Source organism: Geotrypetes seraphini, chromosome 3 (assembly GCF_902459505.1).
Source record: "Geotrypetes seraphini chromosome 3, aGeoSer1.1, whole genome shotgun sequence".
NCBI lineage: Eukaryota > Metazoa > Chordata > Amphibia > Gymnophiona > Dermophiidae > Geotrypetes > Geotrypetes seraphini.
Genome location: NC_047086.1, coordinates 121,268,290 through 121,287,919, shown reverse-complemented (window position 1 = coordinate 121,287,919; position 19,630 = coordinate 121,268,290). Strand labels below are relative to the sequence as shown.

Here is a 19,630-nt window from a genome sequence, read left to right as displayed (position 1 = left end):
TTCCCTTCTTTTGTGAAAAATTTTGTCACTGAACAGTGCTCCAAATCTAGTAGTTTCTTGATTTTCACAAGGACTCTCCTGGCATCCTGTCTCTTGGAATGTTAGACTTGTAATGAGCTGTAGCAGTCTGAGAAACCTTGATGCACAGACTTGTTTCAACATGCTTGCTACTTTCTTTTATACTCAGGTAGATAAATTATTGAACACCCCACATCTGGCTTTTGTGGGTTGGTGTGAGGAGCATCAGATGGTTCCCTTGAATTCCTCTGTATCTGGTATATTAGTGTTTTTGCAGCATTGTCTGGAGAAGAGATGGGATGTGTCTTACTTCAAGGTTCAGGTGGCAGTCTTGTTTCAGAGTTAAGTTAAGGGGCAAGGGATTGATTTCGCACCCAAATGTGCAATGATTTCTTAGAAGGCTAAAGTCTATTGTCCTTTGATTCCTTCATAGAACTTAATGCTTGTTCTTGCAGCCTTAATGAAGGCTCCATTTGAACCTTTGTTGTTGAGCGTGATCAAGGATGTCACTTTGAAAGCAGTGTTCTTGACAACTATTTCCTTGGCCAGGAGAACTTTGAAGTTGCAAGTCTTATTCTGCAGTGAGCTTTTCCTCATCTTATTTTATTAAAAAAAAAAAATTGTATCCTAATACATCCTACAATTATGTGGAGGTAATGACAATACATACATAATAAGTGAACAAACAAACAACACAAAATCATTAAAACTATTTCTTTATAACAGTGGTCTCAAACTCGCGGCCCGGGGGTCACATATGGCCCGCCAGGTACTATTTTGAGGCCCTCAATATATTTATCATCACAAAAGTAAAATAAACAGTTTCTTGATCATATGTCTCTTTAGCTATAAATTATAACATTATTTTTGAGACAGCAAAAAGGAAAGATTTATAAACTATAAAGAGTTTTACTTCATGCAAAATTGTCATTTCTTTAATAAGACATTAACTATTTTTTCTGCGGCCCTCCAAATACCTACAAATCCAAAATGTGGCCTTGCAAAGGGTTTGAGTTTGAGACCACTGCTTTATACCACGATTCAGCAAGTTGCAACAGTGCATTAAAAAAAGATAGAAGGTGATCCATCCCATTCCTTTCTCCCCAAGGTGGTATCTACCGTTTCAAGTAAATCAATCTCTGGCAATGCCACTGTTGGGAGATGCCAAAAATAGTGAGGAGCAGTGCCAGTTGTTTTGCTTGGCTGTCCAGCTGACGTTATGAGAGACTGTGCAGACGACTTGAGGATTTTTGGCAGTCTGATCATTTCTTTGTCCTGTTTGGGGGACAGAGGCATGGTGAGCCTTCTTCCAAAGGGTCTGTTGTTTGATAGATAAAGGGGGCCATTGAGTTAGTATATATCCTGCATGTCAAGCCAGTACCTCCAGCCTTCTGAGCCCATTCCCTGAAAGGTCGGGCAGCTTTATGGACTGATTGGTTCCTCTACTGGATATTTGTAGGGCAGCCATGTGGTGGTCTTTTAATTCCTTTGTTTGACATTATTGACTTGATAGGATGCAGATTGTATAGTGAGAGCATTAACTACAGGTTTTCAAAGACCCTTCGATGACAGTCACTGCTTTCATAATTTCCATCAGTCTGGAGGGACTAAAGGCAAGCAAATTGTCAGGTAAGGTCTAATTTTTCTTATGCTCAAAGGCAAATTTTTCTTTTACAGAGCTGCAGTGGTGATTTTCCCGTGGCAAATGCACTGAAGCCCATAGGAATTGAATGGACTTTCAGTGCATTTGCCATGGGGGAATTGCTACCACAGCTTTGTAAAAGGAGTCTTTAGATTGTTAGCTCTCTTGAAGGCAAGGAAATGGCCAAGCATACCTGAACATAAACTCACTTTGAGCTACTACTGAAATGGTGAGAAAAAAAAAAATCTGCCTTTCAAATCAAGATGAATCTTGGTTGTGTTGGTCATTATGCCTCCAGTGCCCTAGATGGCAAGCTGAGCTGCAGGGCTATGTAGAGACCTTGATTCAGGGCATAGACCCCACTGCAACTGCTAATGAAAAGATTCTGTGCTGCACAGTGGTTGAATTTTAAGGAAGTTAATTTAGCCTCCTAACAACAAGGCAAAATATTCATGTTGCAGGAAGATCAAGGGATTTATCAAAGTAAAGTGCGGGATATGATCACTGACAACCAGTACCGTCTCATTGTGAACATCAATGATCTTCGCAGGAAGAATGAGAAGAGAGCCAGCCAGTAAGTATATATCCGGGGATTTCTTTTTTTCTTAGGGTAGAATTTATTATTTTATGGGAGACAGAGATTTTAGATGCTGGTGGTGGAATGTAAGCTTAGACTGGTTGTGATAAATCTTGGTGAATGAGTTATACAGGCATATGCAAAGGCATAACATGCTCCCTCTCCCCATACAAATTATTTGTTCATTTTCATATTAGCTGGGCACAAGCCTGGGGTACCTATTGATATTCTTGAGACCCTCCAGTAAAAGTAATTTGCTAACAAAACTGAGTTGAGCTTGTAGGCCTTCAGGTTTCATTAGGGACTGATTTAGCACATCTTGCAAGTCAGCCACACCTCATCAGTCAAAAGCAGAATATAATAAACTATAATCCAACTCCCCATCTCCTCCACCTTTTACGATGGTGGGTTTCATGATCAGTAAAATATATTAGTCATCTTTCCAAATAAGCATCTTTGGAAAGCTCCTGTATAGAATATGAAGGGGGCGAACACCAGGGTGAATTTTTGTGACCACCTTCCATAAGATCAGAAATGGCTATAATGAGATGATTAGACCTGCAGTGCAAAGAGGGGTCTCAAGTAGAGATGGGTAGGAGGTCACATCATTATAGCACATCTCTCCGGGTTTCAGCAGAATCTTTTGGTTGCTGTTTATTATATTGTCACTGTTGGGACTTAGGCTGTAGTAGGAAGATGGGCTCTTAATTTTTTTTATTTATTATTAAACAGTGAATGGCATGATATACAAGGAAGAAATGTTTAAACTTGCATTCTCTCCCTAAGCCTTTTTTGTTGTAATCTTTCTCTTGTGATTTGGTTAGTACTAGGATGGACCTATAAAATGTATTTCTGAGCTAGAAGATTTTGGATCTTCTGCCTCCCTGCTGAGACATCCGTGAAGTCTGACAAAAGCTCACATGCTATACAGTTTAGTATACAGCAAATTTAATTTCCAGAACCTTAGTTTGGGTGGGGAGTAGTAAAGGTCGAGATCCAGGTACCTGCTGCAGAAACACCAGTCTGCCTTTATTTATTTAGTTAAAGAGTACACATGGATTTATCTTTTCACATTTTCTCAATGAATTATTTTCATACCAGATAGAATTTGAGAGTGGGAGCGAGTCAAGCTTCTTGGATCCAGTACCCTCAGTAATAGTATAGAGAAATGCATCTGGGTTGTTACTGTGAATACTGATAAAATAGTTAATGGCTGAGAATCTTCTTGCACGGCTGCTATTGAGGAACTAGTTATATGGTTAAATGAATAGATAGTGAAACTGGGAAGATTGGCTTTAGTTTGGGAATCGCTGGTACTATCAATACTGTTATATCAACATCTGGCTTTTGTATCTGTTCTATACCAGGCTTCTGAACAATGCGTTTGAGGAGCTAGTTGCCTTCCAGCGAGCTCTGAAGGACTTTGTGGCTTCCATCGATGCCACCTATGCCAAACAATACGAAGAGTTCTATATTGGTCTGGAGGGCAGTTTTGGAGCAAAGCACGTCACCCCCCGTACTCTAACTTCTCGCTTTCTCAGCTGTGTTGTCTGTGTGGAGGGCATAGTTACAAAATGTAAGTGTGCAGCATGGGGTAAGAAGGGGGATTAAAGGGTAGTGGCCACCCTGCAGGATAATCCTGGGTAATTTGAGTTGTTGGAGGTATGAAGCTGTATACGGGCTTGTGTGCAAAAAATTGTATAATACTGTAAATCTCTAGTGAGATGTACAATTGAGAGGCATCCTTAATTTTTCTGTTCCACATTAGTAAGATGCTAATTACAATTTTATTACAAAAACCTCTTTTCTTTACATTAGCTTCCTAGTTTCTGATACAGATTTCTTGCCAGGTTGACTTTGAAATATGATCTTTATTTTTATGTTAAAAAAAAGGGGTGGTGGGGGGTGGTGTGGAAAGTTGAACTCCTGGATCTGCGCAGATGCTATCTCTGGGCATTTGGGGACCCATGCAGAAAACTTTAATCAATCCTGCTGTCTTGAGTTCATACAAATTTGATAGAGGTGGTGAAAAGGTACAAGTGTGTATTGACTGTGCACTTTACACATTTTGGACCAACTGTTTTCTGTTTTATGATTCATCTCTGCTCTCCAGAAAGCTCCATGTCCCAGAGATGTCATCAAGTGGCAACTAACCAGCTCTCTTAAATCATAGTGCCTACTGGCTGAGCACTTTTAGGTGCTTTGGATCAGTGTGCCATACTTTCTATCATACTACTATGCTACAGGATGTTGTAGATCCTTGGCTTTCTGTTTTCTAACATTACTGACAGGAAGTACGACCTTTTTTTGTTATGTTTAAACTGCCAGCTTTCTTCATGGCCCCTATTCCTGGTAGTCTAGTGGCTTCACTCTTCCTAACCTGACCTTAGTTCCCTCCCCCCCCCCAGGTATAAAAATCCCTGGTAGTCTGGTGAAAGCCTACCCTCAACTGTAAAAGAAATCTCCCTGATGTATAGTAGTGCCTTGTAGACCCCTTGTTCCTGAAGGCAGGCGTGATCTCACTTGCCCTTTCCTCTAGTGTCACCATCTTCAAAATGACAGTGCTGTGCCTCACACAGTGCATTCTGGGTTGCACTGTATGGGGCCAGTTTAGGATGTACCATGTGAGTCATGGTGCCACCATTTTGAAGATGGTGGCCAGAGGAATGGGCGAGTGGGATTATGCCTGTCTTCAGGTATTATGGGGAGGAGCTTGAAAAAGGGGCGTGTGATAACTTATGTGGAAACCCTTTACAAACAAACTGAAACCCTTCCTGCATTGTTGTCCTGTGGTAAATTTGGATTAAACTCGTAGTAATCTGTGTGAAGTTTTTCTTCATGAGCCCCTTGGTGGGTTAGACAGCTGAAGTTTAAGTGGGGATCCTGCACTTCAATTGGCTCAGATCCTTTATTTCAGCTTCCTATAGAAAACAAGGTTTTAGTGGAAACAAATCATGCTCCAGATCAGAAGAACTTTTATTTCAGGGTCTGTTACAATTAGTAGATTAGTATTTGCTGTGTTATTAGTCCTGGCTCACTGTTGTCTTTTTGAATGGGAGGGGAAAGCCCTACATGAAGTTTCCTTGGCCTGCTTAGAAACCTTTGTATTTGACTTCTGAGTAAGATGAGGTTAGTGTCAGATCACACATACCCCTTAGATTAGGTTTTCACATTTTCCATTTTAATAGCATGGATGGTGTGTATGTTTTGCTTGGATCTTGTAACAGGGTTTTCCACTGAAGTATCTTCTTGTCACTAGGCTCCCTGGTGCGACCTAAGGTTGTCTGCAGTGTCCACTACTGCCCTGCCACCCAGAAGACAATTGAACGACGCTATACGGACATGACCAGCCTGGAAGCCTTCCCTTCTAGTGCAGTCTATCCTACTAAGGTAAGTCGTGGTCCTGGGAATGGCATTGAGACAAGACCCTGAAGAGTTCTGGCCCAAGGGTATCTCTCCAGGTCCTATTAGGTAACAAATACATTCTGTCCAGTTCAACCCTTGTCTTTTTGCCTTGAATAAGAGTCATAAAGCACCCCAGCTTATTTCTCAGTCTTGCCACCTCCTCTCTCACTCCCTTTATTTCCTTCATGAGGGAATCAAGCTGAAGACAATTTGCACATGGAACCACTCCCTCTGCCTGGGTTACATTTTCTGTTTGCACAGAGACAGAAGCTGAAACTTGAGCAGCAGCTTTGGCGACACAATGTTTCCCAGCCATACTGTGGTTGCAGAAGTACTTGCACCTGGAATAAAAAAGAGAGTGCAGAAAAATCCTACCAAAGCAATGCCTTGCTCCTGTTGGCTGAAGAGCCTATAAATCAAAAAGCTCCACCTTGGGGTGGGAGGGAGGGAATGAACCTCAAGGGAAGAAAGTTCTTAGAGTTCAGTCTCAAACTAAGAGGCTGAAACCAGCCAGAGGAGCGCTTTTCAGTTAGGGTGAGAGGATTCACACCCCCATGAAGTATAGCATGCTTGACCTGACAGTTTTCCAGGCCTGTCTCCCACTTAGCTACTTCTCAAGATCTCAAAAAGGTCTTAAACAGATCCAAAGAAGCCTTTTAGCTAACAGCTTTCTCCTCAAGCAAATATATGCAGTACACAGGTTGCTGTGAAAACTATCTTTAATGCTGAGCCTCTACAACCTCTCTCTTAGAACCAGGTTTACTGAGGATTTTAGGCACTAGACCAGCATTCCTCCCCTCAATGGTCACCTGTGGAGTCTGATCTCTAAGAAAGTCCTTTTATCTTGCCGTACAGGATTGATGATAACTTTGGTTCATCTCCATCTGGCTGCAATTACTTCCTGCTATGAACTCAGATGAGAAAGCTCTCTAAACACCCTTGGGTATTTGATTCATGAGAGGCTTAATCACTTTTTATCCATTATTTCTTAAACTAGTGTTCTCTTGGCTAATACAGAGTCCTTTTGAACTCCTTGGTGAGGCCTCCTGAGAACATCTAACCTGGAAGACTGCATTCCTAGTGCCTATCATTTCAGCTAGAAGAGTGAGCAAACTGCAAGCATATATTATATGCAGATGACATTTTCCTGGTCTTACCACAGGATTCCTTTAATCCTAATTTGACCCCTTTACAGCAGTGTTTGGATGCTACCAATCTTTCAGTACACTCCAACTTGTTGTTCTTGAATCTCAGAAATCTTTGGCACTTTAGTTCTCAGATCACCTTCTTCATCTTTCTCTTGTGCCTATCTGTGGAGGTTCCCAGCTGACCCTGCAGGATTCTATGAGATACTTGTTTTGGACTCTCAACTTTCCTTAGCTTCCTAGATCTCCTTGATTGTTCAGTCATGTTTTATCTCATAGCATTGCATTCGTGAACATCATTCATATGTTGACTAGGATGCTTGTGCTACACTCCTTTATAGTGTTATGACATTGCTGTTGGACTACTGTAATGTTTATGCAGGTCTTCCAAATTACCAGCTCAAGTGCCTTCAGTCTGTCCAGAAACATCCATTCACCTACTTATACACACTGGTTGCTATGAATACATTACCCCTCTCTTGATCCAATATACTGTACACTGAACAGTGGTGAGACAGTGATATGCTTTAAAGTTCTCAGGCTGGCTCATAAGGCTCTCTTCTCAGTGATGCTTGCTTATCTCACTTCACTTGTTATGCTGTTATCATTCTGCATGTGCTCTTTGTTCCTCATTGAATTTTAGGGTGTCCACCATTTAGCAGCTGTAAGATGCTAGGATTTCTTTTGTCTGGTCCCTTCGTTGCAGAATTCACTTCCATCAGAGCTTCTACCTACACTTTTAAGGCCTTGCTGAAGACTTGGCTTTTCCAAGATGCCTTTGATTGAGGCCCTTGATGAATGTTGGTTGTCAGATGATCTGCATGCAGGCTAGTTATGCCTCTCTGTCTTGGTCGGAGTTTTGTTTCTTTCCTTTTTTATGAGTGGTCTTTTTCTCATTGCGCACTACTTTGATTCCAGTCCTGAAAGGTGGTATACAAGTCAAAAATAAACATAAACCCTAACACCCCTGGCTTATTAGCAGCTAAACTATTAGAACCCTAAGGACATAGTAGCCAATAAAGTCCAATGTAAATAACAACAAAGAGGGAATTGGCTCACAATAGGAATTCTCCCAGGAGGGAAAGATTGAAAGGAAAAAATAAAAAAACTGCAAGCATATATTAATCTCAATTTTATTTTTTCCTTTCAATCTTTCCCTCCTGGGAGAATTCCTATTGTGAGCCAATTCCCTCTTTGTTGTTATTAGCAGCTAAACATGATATCTCAGCCTGGATTGCTGATTTTATATAGCTGCCTGCTACGCCTCTCAAATGTCCAACTAATCTCATATCTGCTCATTCTGAGAGCTACAGAAACCTCTGTAGCTAGCCTTCAAGATGCACCTTTTGCAAACATCTGCAAGGCTTCCACTTGGTCCTCAGTCCAACATTTATAAAACACTACAGATTAGATTCCCCACAAACATGACCTAGTCTTTGGACAGGCTTTGCGGCACAATCTATTCACCTACTAACCTCCAACCACCCTTAAATCACAGGGTTGCCACAGATAAATGAATACATAGGTGGCCTTCTGCTAGGGAATCACTATACAGTTTGCCAGTATTTCCCTTGCTTTTTTGTAGAGAAAGTGAAGTTGGTTCTTTTACTAGGGGTTCTTCCTAAATAACAGGGAAATGCAGCTACACTTATCTACCCACGTTCTCCCTTGGTACATCCTACTTAACTAGAGGAAAAGACTGAAGGTGAGGGAGGAATCTCGGCCTTACTGGGAATACCTGCACATACTCAGAACAAATTGGACTTGTTCTGGGATGGGGAGATCTGGCACACAGGATCTGCTTGACTATCATATGGTATAGCTTCATTTCACTGCTGTCTATGGAGAACCTCTGTTAAAGGTAAGCAACTTGCTAAAGAGGTCTCATTTACACAGCATTTGTCACTATTCTCAACAGTCATTTCTAAACCCTCAGTGGGCAAGGGGCATGGCATGTATTTATATTGCACCCTTGATGTGGTTATGAATTGAGGGATATTTGGTTTGCATTATTAATGGGTTGCATTATTAATGGATGAACTTCAGCTTCCCATTGGATGATGGTGAGATGAACAAAAATTCTCTGCTGCTGCTTCAGGATGAAGAGAACAACCCCTTGGAAACAGAGTTTGGCTTGTCATCCTATAAGGATCACCAAACTATCACCATTCAGGAGATGCCAGAGAAGGCACCAGCTGGACAGCTACCACGCTCGGTAGACATTATTCTGGATGATGATCTTGTGGATAAGGTGAAACCAGGGGATCGTGTGCAGGTGATTGGGACATATCGCTGCTTGCCTGGAAAGAAGGGGGGCTACACTTCAGGCACATTCAGGTAAGTGTCTCCTTCAAGAATAATGAAGGAAGAAATTTTTGGTGGGAGGCCTTTATTGAAACTTTATAAGGGAATTCCTCCATTAACAGGCTCAAGGTTACTGAGTGCATCTATAGATAGTCGGGGGAGGAGGTGGGAAGAATGGAAATGAGGGAGAAAACGCAAACTATTATGAATTTAAGCTATGGCTACTAGGCTTCTGACTTCCCACTGTGCTTCCATAAATAATATTAACCTGAGCTGAAACAGATTTAATTTGACTGAATATCTGAAGTTGAAGGATATATAGGTCTATTCAAACAGAGTTTGAACTGGTGTGCATTCCGTGTAACCTTGCCAAACGTTTGAGGAACACCTCTTAAAAGAAAGGAAAAAAATCTTTTGTGAGCCTTATTAGAAAGTCTTTTTGGGATGTTTTTGGTGGATTAGTTTCTGAAATCCAGTTTCTCATGGCTCTAGGATCTTCATCCATACTTAATGAAAAGTGCTGTGTGAATGTGGAAAGATCAAGAGGATTTTACAGCTGAGGACCTTAAATGCCTTTCACAGATGTTACAGTGATATCTATGGCATAGTGGCAGCAGTAGTCTCTTGGCACACCTGTTTAATTGCACTTCTGGAGCACTCAGTTGTACTGGTCACCTGTATTGCTGAGCTGTTCCAGTCACTTCCATGCCACAGCTGCATTGGCCACCTGTATTGCCCAGCTGCTTCAGTTACCAACATTGTACAGTTGCCCTGGTCGCCTGCATTAATCAGATCTGTCAATCACCTGCCTTGCTCAACTGATTGTACAGCCTGACCATTTGCCTCTGTTGTGCAGTTACTCTAGCCACCTGTGTGGCACACAGGTAAACTGTTCACCACAGCAGTAAACTCTATTTATCAGCCACAGTACTAGGAAGGTACTGCATCGAGGTCCCAATCAGTGGGCTGTGGCAATCGGATGTATGACACTGTGGTGGGAATCCATTCTTTCGCTCACCTTTTCAATTCAGAGACTTGGCCTGGTGGCAGTATTCACAGATATATTACTTTGAAATGTACAGTCATCTTACTATCCAATTGCAAGTTATATTACCTAGAAATGTACAGTCATCTTACTATCCAATTGCAAGTTATATTACCTAGAAATGTACAGTCATCTTACTATCCAATTGCAAGTTCTTCCGAAATTTATCCAGCTTTCTCACCTCTTTTGTAACAAAAAAAAATTATTATAACTTCACTGGAAATGTCCAGTCAGCTCTTTTGTAATCCGCCTTGAACTGCAAGGTATAGGCGGAATAGAAGTAACTAATGTAATGTTCGCAGATAGGATACACCTGCAGTGTTGGCATGGCTGTGGGATCCTGGATGTTGCTTGGCTACAATGATGGCAGGTGTGGCATGGTGGTGATGATCAGATCCAATAGCCTCTGGTGGAGATCACAGGAAGCATTCGGCTGTACTCTGTTCTTTCACTATCCAGAAGGGAATGTAGATAGTCCACACGACTATATTTCACCTGTTTTATTTCTATTTTAGCTTGCTTTCTGGAGGTGCCTATGTTTCTTTCCCAGAATTTAAATTTGTAAAAAAAAAAAACGGAGGAGGAAGGTAAAAAGGCATCGGCAAATTGAGGGGTTTCCCTCATGATCAACTATACTTCAGTCTTGGTTTTCTAATTTTTGGTTTTCTGCCAACTTCTATGTGCTGGAGAGGTGACTCTTTGTGTGTTAAATTACATTACATTACACTAGTGATTTCTATTCTGCCAATACCTTGTGGTTCAAGGCAGATTACATAAAAGTTTTCAGAAATTACATACAATACAGATTAGTATAAGAGATGTCGTTAGAGTTACATATGGATTATCAAAGAGTTGTCGAGATCTTAAGGTGATAAATGTTTGGGTAATAAGAATTACCAGGGAGTTGTCGAGATCTAAGGTGGTAAGTGTTGGATAAATAGAGGTATTTAGCATTAGTTGGGGGGCATATTAGAGTATTTTAAGGGTGTAGAGTGGGTAGGGGTTTGGGTAGGAACTGGTCATGTTAGATAGGTTTTATGTATTTTGTGAAGAGCAGGGTCTTAGCATCTTTCTTGAAGGTTTTGTAGTTTGTGGTCGATGACAACAGAGTGGTGATTTGTCTGTCCAGTTTAGCTGCTTTGGTGGCCATTAGGTTTTCCTATAATTTTCCTCGTTTAACATTTTTGGTTGATGGATGTGTGAATAGTGAGTGGGTTATCCTGTGCCTGGTTGAGGTGGATTGGGTTTGCTGGTTATTCCAGTAGGTTGGGCTTTCTCCGTTAATAGCTTTGAATAGTAGGCAGTAGAATTTGAAGTGCACTCTTGCTTGTATTGGGAGCCAGTGAGAGTCAAGGTATGCTTCTGTGATGTGGTCATATTTTTTCAATGAGTAGATGAGTCTTAGGGCTGTATTTTGTATAGTTTGTAATTGTTTTATCATGGTCGCTGTACATGGGAGGTATAGTATGTTGCAGTAGTCTATTAGTCCAAGGATAAGGGATTGTACCAGAAGTAGGAATTGGTACAATCCCTTATCCTTGGACTAATAGACTACTGCAACATACTATACCTCCCATGTACAACAACCATGATACAAAATATGTTGTTATTTTCACTCTTCCAAAGGCTACTTGTTGTATGTTCTAGTGGTTTCTCTGTGGCCCTTAGCACATTTCTTTGTTTACTTGAAATATTTTCGAGTTTACACTGAAACTTGGTTTTTCATCTTGGTCTCAAGAGTTCCACCCTATTGGAAACTACTTGGATGCATCCCACTTGTCTGGACTGGTGTGGATGATAAGGAAGAAGAAATTGTCTGTCTTTTTTTTTTTATTTATTATTTATTTATAAATTTCAAATTTACAATTCAAGATGAATCTTGTACAGAAAGTGATTACATCAAATGAGCAAAGAAATAAACCTCATAAATTTACATAGGAAAAAAAAAATTTTTTGTATAATCTCTCAAGTCCACAATTATGATCCATGATGTATATTAAACAGAACTAAAAGAAACCTATTCATTAAAGATAAGCTGTACATGGTATACTGATATTCAGGTGTCTAATTTATTGAAGCCCTCATTCTTACCCCTTCTCCAGGCGGGACAAGGAGAGGAAGGCCGTTAGCTGGTTTTGCTCAAAGAAAACATATTTCTGAGAATTGTAATGAACTATACACTTGCAGGGATGACGAAGATAAAAAGTTCCCCCTAGAGCCAAAACACCAGGTTTTAATAATAGAAACTCCTTTCTACGTCTTTGTGTATCTCTTGCCAAGTCTGGGAACATCTGTATTTTTAAATCAAGAAACTTTTTCTCTTTGTTTTTAAAGAATAGTCTCAGAAGCCAATTCTTATCCATCGTAATAGCCAAGGTCACAATCAATGTAGCAGGTGTTGCAACTTCTTTATCAGATAATTCAAGCAAAGCTGATACATCAATTGGTCCCTTCATTTTTTCTTCTTGAAGATCTTGAGTTTTATTAGGTAGATAATAGACCTGGGTGAAAGGAGGCAATAAATCTTCCGATACTTCCAATATCTCCAACATATACCTTTTTAACATTTCTCTTGGAGTCACTGTCGAAATCCGTGGAAAATTAATCAGTCTTAAATTATTATTCCTAGAGAAATTTTCAAATGTCTCTATCTTTCTTCTTAAATTTATATTATCCTTAATTAAAGTGTCCTGAAGCAATTTGGAAGATTTAAGTTGATCTTTAACACTTTGAATATCTAATTTGGATTCTCCCAAGTCTTGTTTTATCTGAAAAACTTCTTTCTCTTGAATTTTTATTTTCCCCTCTATTTGAAGATGATTAGTATTTACTGTCTTAGTTAAATTAGCAATCAGATCCCACAAAGCCTCCAATGTAACTTCTTGGGGTTTCACTATATTGAATGTCTGCAAGTTTAATAGTGATAAGTTAGGCTCACCAGCTGAGGGACCTTCTTCTCTCCGTATCTCCTGTGTCGGGGTTGATTCTGAGATGGAAATCTCCTCGTGTACACTCAGGCTCAACTGCGATCCCTGTGAGCCTGAGTCGATGTTCTTTTCGCCGTTCCCCACAGCCTCTGGGAGGGGGCCCAATCCGACTTCCGGCTGCCTCCCCACTCCCTGGGAGCTAGCGGCTCGAGGGTTAGGAGGAGGGATTCGTGCGTCGGGGCTCAATGTGATCTCGTGAGCCCGAGGAGACACCTCCAGTCTGTCATCAGGAAGCGTCTCAGCCGGGGGCGATACCGACGCTCCGATGACGCCCTGCATCCGCCGCAGCAACTCCTCAATATTACCGGAGGAGGCTATTCCGGGACGCCGTGAGGCCGAAGAAGCTCCCTTTCCCCTTCTCTTCGGCATGACAAAAACTCTGCAGCACCAACGCCGTAGAAGTAAGTTTTTAAGAAGTAAGGCTTGCCGACGGCGTTCAGCAGACCACAACCGCGGCCATCTTGGATCAAGAAATTGTCTGTCTTGACGATGATTTTCTTACCTTTAGTCCTTGATCACAAAAAAAAATATGGGGACACATACTGTAGGATGACCAGGTCCCATTTTTAATTCTTAACTTCAGTACTTGACATAGCAAGTTCATTGACAGTCAACCTGTCATAACCAATCCCATGGTGTGTCTAGACCCTCAAATCATTCTCATTCACTTGCTCTCAGTTTTGTCAGTGATATCTCAAACACCAGTGTTCATTCTTAAGGTACACCAAACAATATAGAAAGAAGTGAGTATTTATGCTTGATAGAAGTGTTGGTGCCCTTTGACAGCTATGTTTGGAAAAGCACTTGCTTCTTTCTATATTAAGTTTTGTGTGACTTTTTTATTTATGGATACTAGTGTTTTTGAGTTCCTGCTTCAGTCTTGTGAGACTGCAGGAACTCGAGGCAGCCATTTTTGATCACGGCTCTGCACGGGGCATGAGCATAAGAAGGTTGCTCCTGCCCTGCTTCACCGCTAGACCACCAGGCTTTAAAAGTTAAGGTGTGGAGAGGTATGGGAAGCAGGGTGGTTTAGAGACTTGCAAATAACTCAATTCACAAATCCTAAACCTGTGAATATGGAGGGGGGGTGGGGGGGAAGTGTACTTTCTTTTGACTCTATTTGCTAGTGGGTGCCACAACATTCCAACTTTTCTGGACCAGGTCTGGAAAGACTAAAGGAAAGGAAATTAATCAGGTAAGATATAATTTCTCCATGCCTTTTTCCTTAGTCTGACAGGTGTGCTCAGGTTCTTGTTCTCCAAGAGTCAATCTGTTTTTCAGTTTGTATATATTTGTATTTATACAGTGTTGGAGTGTTGCCCCTGCCCCTAGCACTACCACCCCTCTCTTCTGTGTTCCATCGGGTGTAGTAAGGGAGGTTGGCACTTGATATTGATTGTGAGGGTTAATAAGGGCTGTCTACACAATTTCCTAGGACCATCATGATCGCCTGTAATGTGAATCAGCTAAACAAGGAGGCACAACCATGCTTCTCTGCTGATGATGTGGCCAAAATCAAGAAATTCAGCAACAGCCGTTCCAAGGTATGGAATATATTATACATTTACTAGCTGCTGGAGAACTTACCTAATAATTTTTGGACTTGCTATATAGATGATGAGCTGGAAAGGCTAAGAAAATTATCTGGAGAACGGCGATATTCAGTTGCTATCCAAATAAGCTATACTAGGGATGTCAAAATTCAGGCCCAGAAGGTGACCAACTAGACTGGTTTTCAAGATATCCCTGATGAATATACAGTGGAACCTTGGTTTACGAGCATAATTCGTTCCAGAAGCATGCTCGTAAACCAAATTGCTCGTATATCAAAGCAAGTTTCCCCATAGGAAGTAAGGGAAACTGCTTTGATTGGTTCCACCTCCTCCCCCCCCTCCACGAGGCTACTGGCACTGCTCCATTCTCCCCCCCCTTGAGGAATCCAACGCTGTTCCAAACCCCTCCCCGCGATCCAACTTTTCCCCCCTCCCGAGCAGTCAATGACACCCTTTACCCGACTTGGCACCAGTGCCGGTACCCGAAGATCCTCCCTCTTCTGGCGCGGCTGGGCGGTGCGTCGGAGATCCTCCTTCTTCTGGGCTGGGCTGGACTGGCTTTGAGCATTTGCGCATGCTCAAAGCCTTTTGGTCTCGCTCTCTCCGAGATTGAGAGCCACGCCAGAAGAGGGAGGATCTTCGGGCACCGGCACTGGTGCCAAGTCAGGTAAAGGGTGTCATTGACTGCTCGGGGGGGGGGGGGGGGGAAGTAGGATCGCGGTGGAGGGGGGGCAATGCGAGCGGGGGGGATACCGGATCGCTGGGGGGATGCTGGATCGCCGGGGGGGGGGCACTCGTACAGTGAGGCAAGCTCGGTTTATGAGGTACCAAGTTTGCGAATGTTTTGCTCATCTTGCAAAACACTCGCAAACTGGTGCACTCGTAAACCGAGGTACCACTGTACAGTAGTTTAACATTTATGCCATTCATGCCCCCCCTCCCCCGGTCAACAGATGGAGTTAGTTCAGTGCTGACTTCACTTCCCTTTAAATGGAGCTGGTGCTGCCTTCAGCTCCTCAGCATTTCTCTGGTTGCAGCAGATGGTGAACATGTCTGTTTCAGCGTCTATGAGTAGGCCAAATAGGCTGCTTCCAGGAAAGCTGTATGCCCAGATTCCCAGTGGCACCACACCAACAAACACTCAGGGTATATTACATTCTTCTCATATTTCTTAAATGACTTCTTAAAGGCTTCAGCAATGTCACTTAGGGCTCGAATATAGGACCCACTATATATAAAGACAAGCTGCAGACTTTGCAGATTACCCTGAAGAAAGCCACAGTAGAAACGTTGATTCTACCTGACCAGACGTGGCGAAACTGGAACACTGCAACAAGCACGATTCTAGTCGCAGAAGCCTAAGAGAGCATATCTCTTTAAATTAGTTGCCTATCCAAGCTCAATGTAAGTTTAAAATATGAACGATTTTCTTTTGGATAATTCATAGGTTAAGAGTAATTGTCTTTCCAAAGAATTATTGCTTTTGTTTTCGTGTAAAATACACTTGATGTCCTTTTCTCATCAAGCTATAAAAATTTGGAATGCAGTTATACAGACTGAATGAACCCTCTTAAATTAAGTTTTGTAAATTGTTAACAATTTTTTAGGTCTTAATTAACTACCTTGTTTACCCCAAAATAAGACCTACCCTGAAAATAAACCCTAGCATGATTTTTAAAGATGTTCCTAACATAAGACCTACCCTGAAAATAAGCCCTAGTTAAGATCAACCCCGCAGCTCCCTCCTGAATGTCCCTGACACTCCTCGACTCCAACCCTAGTTAATAAAATAAAATCTAGGCTTCCACTATTTCTGGGCTGCTGCCACCATCAGCAGTAGGAGGGGAAGATAAATACATACTGGAAAAATTGGACTCGTCAATTCAGCGACCCTCCCCACCCCACCCCTGTGAGACCTGACATACCTCCGCTCTGAGGCCTCCTAAAGCAGCAGCAGTGGCAGCGCTCTGAATGGGCTGCTTCGCGGCCTTCCCTGCCAGGGCAAGGCCTTCCCTCTGCAGAATCTTTCCCTCCCTTCCATTCCCCTGTGCAGCAGAACCCCACTGACCCTCCCACCATGAGACTGACATATCTCTGAGGCAGTGGCGTACCAAGGGGGGGGCGGGGGGGGCGGTCCGCCCCGGGTACCAAGCCCTGAGGGGGTGCTCCCGGTCCGGTCCAGTTACCCCCCCCTGCGCCGGGTGTCGCGTCTGGAAACAGCCTGCAGCAAGATCGCGATGCCAGAGATCTTTGCCTGCTTCGACTGTTTCCTCCGCCACGGTCCTGCCCCTCCTCTGATGTCAGAGGAGGGGCGGGACCGCGGCGGAGGAAACAGCCGAAGCAGGCAAAGATCTCTGGCATCGCGCGATCTTGTTGCAGGCTGTTTCCCCAGGGCAGTAGCGTACCAAGGGGGGCGAGGGGGAGGTCCATCCCGGGTGCCGCCTTAGTGGGGGGTGCACAGCTGGCCCGGTCCCTATCGCGCTCCTACCCTCCCAGCGAAAGCAGCATCGGCGCCATTATCGAAAAAGGTAATGGCGCCAGGCCTTGGAGCACCAAGGCAGACCGCTTCTCCCCTCTCCCAGCCGAAACCCCGCTGACCATCCTATCTCTCTCCCCCCCCAAGTGAACCTTTCTGACCCTCCCAGCGAAAGCAGCAAACCTCCCTCCAGTAGCGTCGGCTTTATCCTCCCTCTGCCGCATCACTGATGACGTCATCAGTAACGCGGCAGAGGGAGGAGAAAGCCGCGAAGGAGGTTTGCTGCTCTCGCTTTGAAGGTCGGAAAGGTTCACGGGGGGGGGGAGATAGGAGGGTCAGCGGGGGTTCGGCTGGGAGGGGGGAGAAGCGGACTGCCTCGGTGCTCCATTACCTTCTTCGGGCAGCAGCAGCGTTTACAATTCGCTGCTGTTGCCGGCTTCAGGCCTTGTTCTCTGCCGGGTCCTGCCTACTTCCAGTTTTCATGAAGACAGGACCCGACAGAGAGGAAGGCCTGAAGCGGGCAACATCAGTGAATTGTGAATGCTGCTGCTGCCCGATGAAGTTCAGGACATCAGGACATCGGGGAAGGAGCAGGGAGAAATCGGCTGCTGGCTTGGGGGTGAGGGTAGGGAAAGAATCGTGGAAGTGGAGAAATCGGCACGATGGCTTTGTGCAGGCTAGGGGGAGAGAGAAAGAAAGGAAAAAATAAAGAGGGGGGGCCAGGGGGAGAGAGAAAGAAAGGCAGAAAGAAAGAGGGGGACCAAGGGGAGAGAAAGAAAGGCAGAAATAAAGAGGGGGACCAAGGGGAGAGAAAGAAAGGCAGAAATAAAGAGGGGGTCAAGGGGGAGAGAAAGAAAGGCAGAAAGAAAGAGGAGGGCCAGGGGGAGAGAGAAAGAAAGGCAGAAAGAAAGAGGGGGACCAAGGGGAGAGAAAGAAAGGCAGAAATAAAGAGGGGGGTCAAGGGGGAGAGAAAGAAAGGCAGAAAGAAAGAGGGGGGCCAGGAGGAGAGAGAAAGAAAGGCAGAAATAAAGAGGGGAGCCAGGGGGAGAGAGAAAGAAGAAGGATCAGAAGAAGGACCAGAGACTCATGAAATCACCAGACAAAAAAGTAGGAAAAATGATTTTATTTTCAACTTAGTGATCAAAATGTGTCCGTTTTGAAAATTTATATCTGCTGTCTATATTTTGCACTATGGCCCCCTTTTACTAAACCGCAATAGAGTTTTTTAGCGCAGGGAGCCTATGAGCGTCGAGAGCAGCGTGGGGCATTCAGCGCAGCTCCCTACGCTAAAAACCGCTATCGCAGTTTAGTAAAAAGGGAGGGGGAATATTTGTCTATTTTTGTATAGTTGTTACTGAGGTGACATTGCATAAAGTCATCTGCCTTGACCTCTTTGAAAACCCGCAGAATATAAATGATAATTAACATTTTCTCTGCGTACAGCGTGCTTTGTGTTTTTAAAATTTTATTGTTGGTAGATCATTTTGACTTGGCCACAAAGGTAAGGGGGAGGGAGGGGAACTGCTGAAAGACATCTAATAATCCTTGCAGGCTTGACTGCAGGGAATTATTTTTGTAAAATCATGTTTTGTTATGTGACTGGCATTATCTAGACTTTAATTTCTATGAATGAATAGAATGAAAATGATATAAAATTACTTGCTTGTTTTTATGTGCGTGCGCTGAAGGAAAGTGGAGAGAGAGTGGGCTGAGGATGCTGAAGGGAAATGGGGAAGAGAGTGGGGAGAAGACGCTGATTTATAAATTGACAATTGTACAGAATATTGTTTCTTTTTATACTTTAATATAAACAATTCAAGGCTTGTGTGGATGGAATCAGGTGGTTTGCGGGGATGGGGACCGAGCTTACGGGGATTAGTCCAATAAAATTGTATTTTTTTATATCTCATTATTTGTTTTATTTTTATTTGTTAATTTATAAAGTGGTGATTGTTATGTATCAGTTTTTTCAAATTTACATCTACTGTCTTTATATTTTGCACTGTATTAGAGGACATGTGTTACTGTTTTTTGTGGTGTTGCATTGTATCCAGGGTCTGGTTTCTTGGCGGATCAGTTTAACTTTTGTCTACATATTTCTATTTTTAGTTTGTGATTATTCCATTTTGGGCGAGGGTGTATCTCTGTTCTGTGTGTATGAAAAAGACATAGTTTTCAGTTGGCATTGACTACAGGACCAATTGACTGTGCGGGATCTGGCTTGTTTAGTTTTACAATGTATGTGTTGGTGTTCTAGTGCTCACTGCAGTGTTTAAGATGCAGCCTTTTCCTAGGTACACTCTTGTGGTGCGATATGTAGATTGGTACTAAAAATCATATTTTTCATATAGATGGGGGGGGTGTCAAAAAATGATGGGCCCTGGGTGCCACATACCCTAAGTACGCCACTGCCTGCAACTACTCCATATGTACTTCTAATGTCATGACAATTTAGACATAATTTATGTTTTGTTATGT

At 42.9% G+C, this 19,630-nt stretch overlaps 1 protein-coding gene across 2 annotated transcripts in view; it reads left to right on the top strand.

The window, feature by feature from the left end:
* Nucleotides 1-19,630, top strand: part of MCM3 (minichromosome maintenance complex component 3) — a 134,241-nt gene that overhangs the window by 74,122 nt on the left and 40,489 nt on the right. For both annotated transcript variants that reach the window (XM_033936390.1, XM_033936389.1), the window contains 5 exons: nt 2,122-2,234; nt 3,605-3,813; nt 5,497-5,627; nt 8,886-9,124; nt 14,559-14,667. In XM_033936390.1, coding sequence (XP_033792281.1) covers nt 2,158-2,234; nt 3,605-3,813; nt 5,497-5,627; nt 8,886-9,124; nt 14,559-14,667 — 765 coding nt within the window. In that variant the 5' untranslated portion in view covers nt 2,122-2,157. The remainder of the gene's footprint in view (nt 1-2,121; nt 2,235-3,604; nt 3,814-5,496; nt 5,628-8,885; nt 9,125-14,558; nt 14,668-19,630) is intronic.